Here is a 13,245-nt window from a genome sequence, read left to right on the forward strand (position 1 = left end):
TGGTATTGACGGAGACATGCACTATATGGACAAAAGTATTGGAACACGCATCTTTAATTATTGAATTCAGGTGTTTCAATCAGACCCGTTGTCACAGGTGTATAAAATCAAGCACCTTGCCGAGCAGTCTGCATTTACCAACATTTGTGAAACTAATGGGTCATTCTGAAGAGCTCAGTGAAAGGAAAGACCATGTAAAGTCGCAGAGCCGGGTCACCAAGTGCTGAGGGGCATGGTGCGTAAAAAATCGCCAACACTTTGCCAATTCCATAGCTGAAGCGTTCCAAACTTCCATTGGCATTAATATCCACACAAAAACTGTGGGACGGGAGCCTCATGGAATGGGGTTCTGTGGCCCAGCAGATGAGTGCAAGTGTCGGATTGAGTGGTATAAGGCACTGGACTGTGGCGCAGTGGAAACGTGTTCTGTGGAGTGACGGATCGCGATTCTCTGTTTGGCAATCTGAAGGGCGAGTCTGGGTTTGGCGGATGCCAGAAGAACATTATCTGCCTGACTGCATTGTGCTAACTGTGACGTTTGGTGGAGGAGGGATAATGGTATGAGGCTGGTTTTCAGGGGTTGGGCTGGGCCCATAAAGACATGGTTGGATGAGTTTGGTGTTGAAGAACTTGACTGGCCGCCCTGACCTCAATCCCATCAAACACCTTTTGGATGAACCGGAACGGAGACTGCGAGCCAGGCCTTCTCTTCCAACATCAGCGCGTGACCTCACAAATGCTCGACTGGATGAATGGGCGCAAAGTCCCACAGAAACGCTCCAAAATCTTGTGGAAAGCCCAGAAGAGTGGAAGCTGTTATAGCTTCGAAGGGGGGGACCAACTTAATATCTATGTGTTTAGATTGCAATGTTATAAAAGTCCCTGTTGGTGTGATGGCCAGGTATCCTAATACTTTTGTCCATATAGTGTATATAGAACTCAAGATGTACAAAAGGTGATACTTTTATAAAAGACACACTATCAGGTTGTGTCAAAGGAATTGTTCTGTTTTCCTTACTGAAATTTTCATTGACAGATCAAAGCCTTACATTTCCAGATGACAGTATAAGCTCGGAAGACCTTCGCTATGCAGCTGGAGATGACACTGGAAGGTAATTTTAGTGCTAGAACATAATGCTCCTGTTTACTCAGTGACCAAAGTTAAAGAAATAACAAATGTTTTGATGCCGCTGCTGTAAGCATCTGGTTATACGGTGTCTGTACAAAATGTAGCCATCATTCAGCGGTTTTGAATAAACCATGGAAACCCTCCAAAGAGTTTAAACAATGGTACTACTATCTGGGGAAAATGACATTGGCAGCTTGTCTTCTTGGTTCTTCTGTATGTTGTAAACATAATTTAAAGCCTAAAATAACAGCCGTGGTGCAATGACTGACACAAGTTCACAATGATTCCACATTTTTCAACACCTTTTTTTCTTTTTGTATTTGCTGCAGGTAATTTTACAAAGAATGGCGACTTCTCCTTGGTCATTCTGAAGACGGGGAAGCAGAAACACTACACTACATAGAAAGTGCCCCTTTCTAGATGCACATTAAGTGTAACTCATTTATTCCATCTGCATGGCTATCGCATTGTATGGTAGAGAGATGTTACCATTTTTATTGTAGCTGTGAGAAGCAACAGAGTATAATGGCAATGTACACGGCTCATACAGAGAGAAATAACACCGATGCCTTTACTGCACACGACAAAACTAGCTAGGTGCGAGACTACCGGAAATAAATGTACACACAATGGGGGCAAGAACCATACTGCCAGTATTAAGTGTAATAGTGTTCTAGTAACTTTTTAGTTTAGGCCATGATTTCACTAAAGCCTTAATTCCGTGCTGATCAAATGTAAGGCAATTTTGTTAATAATAATATTTTCAGCTAGTCCGCATCCTGTATCATGCAAACTAGGTGCCTTCACCTGTGCGCAAATAATGAAATAGTATTTTTTCCAAACATACTGCTGTATCTTGTTGAGGTGAGCTCTTGAAAATTAGATTTATAAATTGATAGTCCTCATGGAAGAACAGAGGTTGGTGATTTTTACTTCTCATCTCATAGCAGCGATGAAGGAAAATGCCAGACTACTCAAACGTTTTAAAAGGAAGCAGAATAGTAAAACACTGGAATCTTTTGGTTTTAATAAACTGCCCCTTCATGTTTTATTTCCCATCAAGCCAAGCTTACATTGTCTTGCTACTTTTTACTAAGGAACATTATCTGTTGTACTTAAACAACCAATACATTCAACTGCCCTACTTTTTCTGTAGGGTACTAGAAGGCTAATTTTAGCCAACACTAAGCATTTGCCCATTATGCTTTGAGATGGCAGCAACATGACTTGGTATGTACTGATAACACACCATTTTCTTTTATATAGTTATATAGTGAAAACAAACATATTTTCCCACTTAAAGCAAGGTGCTGGTTTGTTTTAATTCAGCTCTACTAACTAGTTATGTGCTTGCAATAGAACAAGTGGAGCTAGGGTATGAAACCATATATCGTCTGATGTTTCTGATCTGCAGCTTTAGGACTTGTTTTGTTTAAGGGATCTGCATATTTTGTTCCCATGGTTCCATCTTCACATCTTGTAGGCCCCCTTCAATTAAATTTGGCCAAGTTTTCTGGCCATACCATTTAAGCTGCTGTGTAGGGTTGCATTGGTACATGATTGCTGTAGATCAAAACCCTTCTTTCTGTTTGGTCATTCTCACGTTCTCTAGCGTCTTCATTTTATATGTATAATTTATAGTTTGTTTTGTATGTTCATTGTTAGTTTATGTTGCACTTTTTATTGTTAATAAAATTTAACATGGAAACAATTATTTTTTTGTCTTCCACATTTGTTTTACAGACACTGACAGAACTACGCAACTTATATCTAGATATCGATGAACGCGAGCAGGCATAAACAGGGTCATACCATGATAAACAGACTTAACAGATTCAGCCCTAATTACTTTGGACCAGCATATAATGTATGGTATACAGTGCAGTGGGAAAGTGGTTTTTCTCCTTCCCAATTTCTTCTGTTTGTCTAATATTAATTGTGACAAATATTTCAAAAGGTAACCTAAGTAAACAGAAAATGCATTTTTTAAATTATGATTTTATGTATAGAAGGGTAAAAGATATCCAACCCTACCTGGCCATATGTGAAAAAGTTATTGCCCTCTTAGTTACTAAATATGATTTGGGGGATAATGGGGGTTCAATTTGAATCTAAACATCAATTAAATAGAATCGGCCTTGCAAAGTGAAGTCCAGGAGGCCACATAAGACTAACATGTAAAGAACTGCAGGCCTCAGTTGTGGAATCGTGAACATGGACTTTAATGCATAAATGGCATCCATGGGAGATTTGCAAGGCAAAACCCACTGCTTACCAAAAACACAAAGGCTTATCTCACATTTTGATTACCCCAAGACTTTTTGTATAATACTCCTGTGGACGTGTGAGTCAAAAGTGGAACTTCTTGGAAGACCTGGGTCCTGCTATATCTAGCATAAAGGTAACACAGCAGTCCACAATGAGAACATCATACCAACAGTCAAACACGGTGGTGATAGTGTGATGGTCAGGGGCTGCTTTGTCGCCAAGGCCATGTAAGTGAAACTGATAAAATATAAAGAAATAATCAACATGAGCTGCACGTTGTTACGCTACAGTGTTCCATGTAATAATTATCCATTGAATAATAGAACAAATAATAGTTCCTAACATCTGCTACAAACTTTGGTGTCATTTGGAGAACCTTTTTCATAACGTTGTCCAATGCATTCTACCGTGAGTTATCTAGTATTTCGGACTAGTTATATATATATATATATATATATATATATATATATATATTATAAAAAAAAAAGGCAAGAGAAAATACTTGTTACACGTTTTTCTTTATTACTATACTGGTCAAATCCCAACAATGTGTTATCCGATAGAACAGTTTGCATTTTATTTAAATACAGAGGAGAAGCCTTCTCTTTTTATACAAGACTACTTCCCCATCTGACATGATGTGCATAGTCTTGTTTATAAAAAGCCTCGGTAAAGATGCTTTGAACCCAATCACGTCTTTAAAATAAAGAGATATGTAATGACAAGAAAAATACTTGAAGCACCCCATAGTCAAACAATTGAAAATACCTGTGAATAGTGAAAACACGATACTGTAATATGAACAAGGCTTTGTATACGCCTAAATTTAATACAGAATGAAGTGTATATTTTGTATTCTTGTCAAACGTAGTAGTGCTAGCAGAAAATTGCATGTACAGAGCAGAAGCTTTGTGGGAAAAGCACGATAAAAAATAAATATTAGGAGTTAATTCATTTTTCCTCTATATATTTGCTGTTTGTGCTTATTTCGGATATGCAATGCAAACAAAGACTGGTTGAATTCATATTAAAATTAAAACATTACCCACTTAAATTAATATCATTACAGTGCAACTAACTCTATTTCTGTTGTAGTTAATGTAACTTTTTACATGAAAATGTAGAGAAAACCTAGGAAAATAGCATTTTAGAAGTGTAAAGACTGATGTTAGTCATTAGTGCCACAAAAATTTCTTACTGGCAGTTCCAAGGTGGAGAAAAAAAATAGAATATGTACATGAATGTGCGCCATTTGTAAAACCAGGACATTTAATTGATGTCCTCCTTGGAAGAGAAGAATTAAGCCTGTTACTAATTTTAGAATATTGAACTTGGGTTATTAGGATGTTAAAATGTTTAGGTGCTTTGTGGCTTGATGTGTGTATTTGCAGTGACACGGGATGGCACTTCTAGGCAAACAGCAAAGTATTTACATATGTATAATGGTCTCCAACAAGCATCAAGTGCAAAACACTGGTGGGGGCGCAGCTCTGTTACATGGATGAGCCACCACCTTAGAAACAAACATGTTAAGGTGTATACAAGCAAACCAACAGGGCACTTTGAAACTCACAGTGAATAGCTGACTAGCGAGTTCTTAAAACAGTGTTAGGTTGATGGCTTGAGTTCTCGCAAAACCAACACCATACTATTATATCCATATGTATCAACAGCTGAATACATTAGCAGTAAAAGGGATACTCCAGTTGTAACGTATATTATAATATATAGGTGTGCATGTGTATATATACTGTGTGTATATATATATTATAATATACATTTTAGGATTTTTACACTTTTTTTTTGTTTTAATATTTTTTGCACACATTACCAGCACTATCAGGAACACACTACATTTACAAAACATAGATGCGAAGTCATAAACCTCAGCTCTAACAATTAATAAATAGTGTTATATAGATTATGTTAATATCAGTCTAATATTTTTCTTCTGTTTACATTATCACCAAGTTATACTGTCATAAGTTACAAGATACAGCGATGTTAAATACCAGTAGTTATAGGGGTGTTTATTGCTTACATGGGCAAGCAGCAGATACGAGCACAGCTTTCTAATCACCAGAGGATGGAGAGGGAGAGAGGACACTGTATTTCACAAGCACTGCTAGAATGTGGACTCCAGAACTGTATATAATACATATACACACATATATATATATATATATATATATCAGACAGGTGAATCCACTACTTGTAAGTATGATCATATAGAGGAAGGTATTGGGAATATATGCATTATATATACTGACACTTTATTTTTAAGACATGAGACATAATACGATTGTTTCGCAGTGCCACTGCTGAGAAATACTCTCGTTAACTTGAAGTCTTTTGTTTGCTTTTCTGGCACTGAAGTTGTGTGTTGGTCAATGTAAGATTCGGCCTAATACCACGTGACATTGGCTTCCAGAATTGTCAAAATTAAATCAGGACATACTTTACACATAAGGATCAGGACGTCTATTGGCAATGCATTGTCAAACTTGCATTTAACTTACCTTCTTATACCTCACGTCACATCTGCAGTCATACTGTGCAGGGAACACATCACAAACAACACAAGGTCTGTCCTTTCAATTTTTGGGGACTTCGTAACCCAGCCTTATTGCTTTGCGTTTACCTTGAAAAGCCACTTCATATACGGCAACGAGGAAAAAACCCACTTTTGCTCTGAATTAAATGGTTGGCTTATGAAAATGTGCATAATTTTCATAATGGGGGGGGGTGGGAATATGTTGATATTTTTTACAATACTGTCCTGAAAGTCCCGGCGGTGGCCTGCTGGCTGAGTGAAACACTTTTGGCTCCTGCGCCTCTCCCTTTGGTCCCCTGAGCCATGATAGTAAGCTGCTCAGTTCATTAACGGGCCTGGTTTCATCATTTTAGGAAAATAAATATATCTCGTTTCTTGGTCACCAATATTATCTCTGGGGTTTTTTGCCCTCCGCTCACACATTATTTTTGCTAATGGCTCATCGCAAGCAAAGAGCTTGAGAAGCGATAGCTGAATTTATCAACGCAACTCATTTACTTTCTGGTCTGGTGGCTCATTCGTAATGGCTGGGATAGTGCTTTTGTGAAAGGATTGTGAAAATCTGTAAGCGCAATCACTTTGGTATTATTGTCAGCATTGCTGCTAAAGCGTGAGTAATCAATGTTTTCCAAACCAAAGCTAAATGCGGCCATTATTCCGGAAGGTTGCTTTAGTGGTACTGAGTACCTCAATGTTGCATGAGTAAATCTTACTATTTATTTTGGGTCTCATCAGAGTGTGGAATGTGGTTATACTCCCCGTAAATGAGTTTTGTGGAAGTCAAAGGGTTTATTAACTAAATGCTGTTTTAACTCACCAATGTTCCTGTTCTGTTATGAGCCAACCCTAGCAATTGCCACCTTGAACTGAACAATAATTAATAGTTCAATCAGTGAAGTGGCTTTCAAGAAATCTCATGATTTCACCAAACATATACAAGGCTGACCAAGCGCTTCTTACAGCAGGATCATTGAATTGGAACTCCAACATTAGTGAATACACCCCAAAATGTTTCTGTTACGTGTGGCAAGGATATGGATATGTCCGTGTACAGAACAGTGATAACCATGTCAATTTTGTTTTTTTTTCTCATCAATCAATGTAAGCAATATTTTGATAGCATGGCCAACATCTTCATAATGGCGTGGAACTTAATTTCACACTTTTGCACGTGATTAAAGAGTGCGTGTTTGCAAATACGTTAAGATTTACATTACATGAGTGGGGGAACAAATGGATACACCCCACACACCCCATCTGGAGAAATGGGCATGGTCCTGGGGGCCGGAAATCTCATACCTAAATGAGGATAATCTGCATTTGCTTGATTAACAGGGAAATCATGTGCCTCACACTTTTTAATTCCTAAATAGCATACAAAGTAAATTTTAATGAGAAATATGTGCATTGGATATTAATCACCATGTCTAAGCGCTCAAGGACAGAGACTGGGATTTTAGTTTGTCAAGGTGATCATAAGATTTCACTTTTATTTTATATCCGTTTACCATTGATCGCTATATATTACACTAAAATGGTCACAGGAATTTATGAATCAGATCGTAAAGTTACAGGACATTAAAGTGATGCCAATTAGTGCAAGGTGCACACTCAGAGCATCTTGATTAGTTTTTGTTCTACATGATGAACTCCTATTTAACAAAAATATAATTTTTGTAATTAAAATTTGCCTATGATAACATGAGTCCCAGCATTTGTTACCTTTTTAATTTTATTGGAAAACTTTAGTTTGCAGTTTCAAGAAAACCTGTGATTCTCTTCTGTTAATCATATCCAATTGTAATTTGGTTAATTCAACTCTTTCCCTCTAAAAAAAACTTTAAAAAAAATCCAGTCCAATTTTATTTTTTCCCGTTTTCATTAATTTTTTTTTTATTATTATTTGGGAGGCATTTTTAACCTTATACTGCTTTTTTTTCCCCTAAAACTTTGATAAGAATAATACTTGGCTTACCCACTAACACTGTTTTGTTTTGCAGAATTGAGCACTATAGGATATATTGGCACCTTACAAATAAAAAAGATACCAATTGGCCTTATTAAATCAGCACCTTCATTACACAATATGGCCAGGTAAAATTCAAATGCTTTCTTGGGAGAGATGGCAGAATAAACATGATGCATTAAATTAAGGCAGTTATTGTCTGAAGTACAACAAGTCCACATGGATATGATCATTCGGTGCTGAAAACTGAATATAATTCAAATGATAAGAGCCTAACAACCCACTGCAAGGTACTTACTGCCACATATGTGTGCTTAATGGGGTTAAAATGTAGGGGGTCATCAGGATTCATGGAGTGCATGATGTCATTTAATTGTATGGGTTCTTAATGTAATTCTGTATATTGTGTTTTTTTAAAGAGGGGCAGACACTATCACAGTGAGATCTGCATTTTATGGCAACTTGATGAAAATCTGTTAATAAGGATCTACTGAAAATGCACGGTGATGTGACTACTGATTTGACACTGTCATACCTGAGTTTCCATGCACCGCAGAAGTTAACTCGTCAGCAGTTTTCATTCTATTCTAACAGTGCCTTATTGCCATAATAAAGTGTGACATCGAACACTATAAAAATAACTGGTATTAATATATAGATATATAATCTTATTTCTAAAGTACACTATAAAATTGTACCTGCAGTGGACACTTGGGCAGAAAAATGCAGTAGGTCCCTTTTAACTTTTGTTTAAACCTCACTTCAGGGATATGAATAAAAACGTGTGTGTGTATATATATATATATATATATATATATATATATATATATATATATATATATGGGAAGGAGGGGCAGCTGTCGCTTTCACTTTCATGCCACTGATATGGAATAAGTGGTCTCTAGGGTGTTAATGAACTTACTACTATCAGCAGTGCAAAAAGTGCCACATTTTTGATGCTGACCACAGTGTGCAGTAAATATGAAGACTGCAGATTTTGGTCAAGTAGGATTAACTGCATTTATAAGAAACGTTATTTAATAATCTCTGGCTCCAAGGATATTTAATGTTTCTGTGATTTGTTTGTGCCACATTGAATGTCATCCTTGGCCTATTTTGACAAGATTTGTCAACTGGCAAGTGGCTAGTGGTATGTCAAGCTGACACTTGTCAAATTTCCTACAGAGATGTCAGTTTATAAGTAGACAGAGTACCATACTGTGCACTACTTGGGGTGTGATCAATACACTAAGATAGCAAAATATGCCATTAGAGTCTATCTAACCTAATTCACTGGAACACTACAAGTAAAGAATACACAAGGGAGGTTAAGGTTTCTTTTACATATTATAGCATCTATGTAGATCTACCACTGCTATGCAGTTGCTCTCTCTTAACAATGCTCTATTCATCAAACTACCTTTATGACTAGTTTTCCTAGAAATTAGAGAGCTATGAAGTGATACCCTATGTTTACCAATGCTTTGCCCTGGCACTGATAAAGTAGACAGTGCTTTGTGAGAAGGCTTTATCAAAGAAAGAAACTTTGGTTTGACCTTAGTCCCTCCTGTCCTCTTCCTGAACCGTACAGGAGATGCATGTGAGGGATCATTCTCTACAACTTTCAAACATTCATCCTTTAGCTCCTGAGAAGGACAGAGTGAACTTTCTCGATAAGCTGAAGGACTTCCTGCAGACTCTTTCTTCATATTGGCTCTTTTTGGTGAGATGTTGCTTGACACTTGGGAGCATGGCATGCATTTGGCACTACGTGGTTTGCTGCCTTCCCCTTGTAGGTCTACATAGCCTTGTTTTTCTATAATCTGTATATAAGGGCCAAGGTTCAAGCTAGTTCTATCTGTGAAGGACTCTTGTCCATCATAACCTCCTAAGTCAGCAGGCGCTGAGCACTGGTGAAGTGGCCATGATCCTTTGCCATCTCCCTGGTTTTCTTTGTCATCTCCATTGCCTTCTTGACTACCATCGAAAGAGTTTTCTGCTTGGTTGTTATCCTGCTCAGTGTTGGTAGATGGGTTTAAGTCCCTGAGAAACACAACAATGACTGTGATGTTGTCACTGGAACCTGCATCACGAGCAGAAGCCACAAGCTTGTGGGCAACCATACTGCTGTCCCCATTGTTCTCTTTTAGATGGTCAGACACCACTTTCACTGCCTCATCAGGGTTTACTGTGTCGTAAAAGCCATCACATGCCAGAATGAGGTAATCTTCAGAGCCATCAAGGACAACAGAGGCAGAGTCTGCATCTCCGCAGATATATGGCTTGTGCTCAGCATCCCCTGTTCACCGCAGGAAATAAAATATGGAGGTTATTAATCAAAGTTGCAGTACTTATTTTGCTGTCAACAGATAATTTATTCTTGAGAATACTGTTAATGAGGTACTTTTTATAAGGAAACAGAAAAGGTCAGTTACCGTTTTGTGGAATCGGCGATGTAGTATGTACTGACACTGCTATAGTTTTCTTGCAGAGGTGGTGCAGTAATTAGTGATAAGAACATAAGACTACATGTGGTGGTAATGGCCTTAGTTACATAGTTTTTGGACTCAAGTAGTACATTTGGCCTGTATAGTACTATATAAACAAATTTCCTTGAATCCTTTGACACTTTTATTGTCCAGACCAATTGAATCCCTTAATAGCCATGAGCACAAGCTCATGGCTCGATATGCCTTGGCAAAAGCATGGCTACAGATAGCGTCTGACAAAAGTTTATGGATTATATGGCCATAGATAAGCTGGCCACCAGAACCCAGAAACCTACTAGGGTCCTAGCTTCCTCTAAGTGCCCTCTCCTTTCTCATTTTATATATTTAGCGTTAATCTCATTTTGCTAGATTGATTGAAGTGCGCTATTTAGAAGTGTATGTTAAACATTTAGCATAGTCCAGCTATTAACCTCAGTCCCCGCCATGTGTTATGTTGGAGGAATTGAAGCACAGACTACTGCAAAGGAGGAGAAGTGAGTCATAGAAACACAGAATTTGATAAGAACCATTTGGTCCATCTAGTCTGCCCATTTTTCTTGCTGTAAACATTCATTCCATAGTCTTGTCTTAGATTCAAATGCATGTTTGAATCCCATCACTGTATTAGCCCCTGCAACTTCTAATGGGAGGATGTTCCATTTATCTGCCACCTTTTGTCTAAAGTAAAATATTACATCCTAACTTCTCACATTCTAGTTTTAGATTATGACCCCTTGTTCAAGTATTTCTCCTCCTTTGAAATAAACCTTCCTCCCTTAAAGCATTTAAATGTTTCTATCACACCCCCTCTCTCTTTTTTTCTCCAAACTATACATATTGAGTTTGCTTATTGTTATTGAGTAGCCTTTTTGAACTCTCTCCAATATGTCAATATCCTTCTGGACATGGGTCTCCAGAACTGTACCTAAGACTCTGTTGAGGTCAGACCAGAGATCTGTAACGTGTGAGAATCACCTTCCTCTTTAAGCTACTACTTTCTAAATGACTCTGTGCTAAATTTGTTCTTGAACAACATTTTCTGATAAAATATTTAACTTTATTGTTATCTGTTTTCCATTTCCAAGTACAACCTCTCTCACAGACAGAAGAGACTATTATATCTCAATAAAGTGGAGTCTGGTATGTTTTGATCTGCGCTGTAATATATCAGAAGAATCAATTTGCAAATAGCAAATAGGTGGTGCAAGGATCACCTCTTGTCATTATACATAAAGATTTGCATTATTAGGAATTTGGTGTCAGACTAGCTTTACTGATTAGTACATTTGAGTTCCTTGTTTTAATTGCATCTTAGGTGAGATAGCTCGGGAATTTTCTGTGTAAGCTGTCTTTTTTGAGGTACTTCACAAGCTGTTTGTATGTCGGAGATCTTCAAGCACTTAATTAAAATGAATAACACAAGAAAACCAGGATAGGAAGAGAATTAAACTGCTCCTTACCGATAGCTCTGGAGACAGACAGGCTACCATTAACTCTCCATGCTCCAAACCAGACCACACAGCCCCCCAAGGCCTCAATACGATGCTTCTCATCCTAGACACACAAGAGAAAAATATATTGGAGCCAATGTCTGTAGCCCAGGACACGTTTAGCAGTATGACTAAATGTAATCACTCACCTCTCTGTCTGGTTTATGGGGCTTCATAAGTTCTACAGGTTGTCCCCGCCGTACCAACATCACTTGGGAGTCTCCCAGCCAAGCCACATACAGCATGCCACCACGGAGAAATGCCACCACTCCAGTAGTTCCACACCGAAGGTTCTGTAGAAAACAAAAAACACAACATTTTTTCCCCCAGTTCCCTTGCTTCAATACATTGTGAAGAGTGGACCCCAGTGAGCTCCTCCAGCAAGAAGGGCTTTGTTGGCCTTCTATAACAGCTGGTTAAACTAGTGAGTACATAGATTAATGGGCGTCTTTCCACCCATTGATCTATGAATTCTGTAGGTCTAGCTTACTCTTTTTGTTCAACAGAAACATGCTGGGGTTGACTTTCATTATGTGTGCAATGCAATTAGGTCAGTAAGTTAAAACTATAACTGTGCTGCAAACTCATGCTTTAGTGACCAGACCACAACAGTTTGTAGTCTACATATATGAAAAAAATGCATCAAAAATTCTCACACAAGCATTAAAAAAACTTAGATTTGTGCTCCGGATTCACATACATTTACATGTTTCCACATGGTGCTAACAAAGCACACTATACACGGTTAGAAATCATTTCTGGTACTAAAGATACCTAACGTATGCATTGTCAATAAATAGTGATTAGTACCGGAATCCCACTTGCTAGCAATAAAGATATCTAATCGCTAATAAATGGCGATTGTTGCCTGCAAGTGGGACTGTTTAAGAGAAGAAGATTGTATTACACAATATCAGAAGAAGACATCTGTAATTTAAATCAGTACGTCAGTTTTTCATGTTGCAGTTACAGGGTGAACAAAGCAAGGATTGTAATCAGACATGGTTAATGCTGATACATACTAATGTAAAACAGGTCAGTACTTTACTTTAAATACTATTATTTTTGTATTCTGTGTCTGTTTACACTACATTCATTACCATATACTTGTTTATTTTTGTCCCCCTTGTTACATATTTATTCTTCCATTATTTTTCAGATAGCATCAAAAGCTCATTGTGTATGTAGGGCAGGATATATCATCACAGAAAGCAGACAACTGCCTAAAGGCAAACCATCTGCCATGGAGAAGAGTTATAATGGAATCATTTTTAATCTAATTACTAAATTGTTGGACATTATTTTTGGGGTGAATTTTATTTGCATAATAAAATGGCCATGGTGGTATT

The 13,245-nt window shown here is 37.7% G+C and overlaps 2 protein-coding genes across 2 annotated transcripts in view; one reads left to right on the forward strand and one right to left on the reverse strand.

Moving 5' to 3' along the window:
• The window catches only part of LOC149300964 (E3 ubiquitin-protein ligase TRIM37-like), a 48,961-nt gene extending 47,845 nt beyond the window's left edge, over nucleotides 1-1,116 (forward strand). Inside the window, exon 24 of the mRNA XM_089484545.1 lies at nucleotides 1,037-1,116. Within this exon, the coding sequence (XP_089340671.1) occupies nucleotides 1,037-1,116 (80 nt within the window). The remainder of the gene's footprint in view (nucleotides 1-1,036) is intronic.
• Nucleotides 1,117-9,207: 8,091 nt separating this feature from the next.
• LOC149300965 (protein phosphatase 1E-like) overlaps nucleotides 9,208-13,245 on the reverse strand; it is a 91,843-nt gene continuing 87,805 nt past the window's right edge. The window contains exons 5-8 of the mRNA XM_089484496.1: nucleotides 12,046-12,189; nucleotides 11,867-11,960; nucleotides 9,395-10,216; nucleotides 9,208-9,218 (exon numbers count right to left, since the gene is read on the reverse strand). Of these exons, the coding sequence (XP_089340622.1) occupies nucleotides 9,208-9,218; nucleotides 9,395-10,216; nucleotides 11,867-11,960; nucleotides 12,046-12,189 (1,071 nt within the window). The remainder of the gene's footprint in view (nucleotides 9,219-9,394; nucleotides 10,217-11,866; nucleotides 11,961-12,045; nucleotides 12,190-13,245) is intronic.

The sequence above is a fragment of the Sceloporus occidentalis genome, unplaced genomic scaffold (genome assembly GCF_023333645.1).
Source record: "Sceloporus occidentalis isolate IW3139 unplaced genomic scaffold, rSceOcc1.0.p SCAF_22, whole genome shotgun sequence".
NCBI lineage: Eukaryota > Metazoa > Chordata > Lepidosauria > Squamata > Phrynosomatidae > Sceloporus > Sceloporus occidentalis.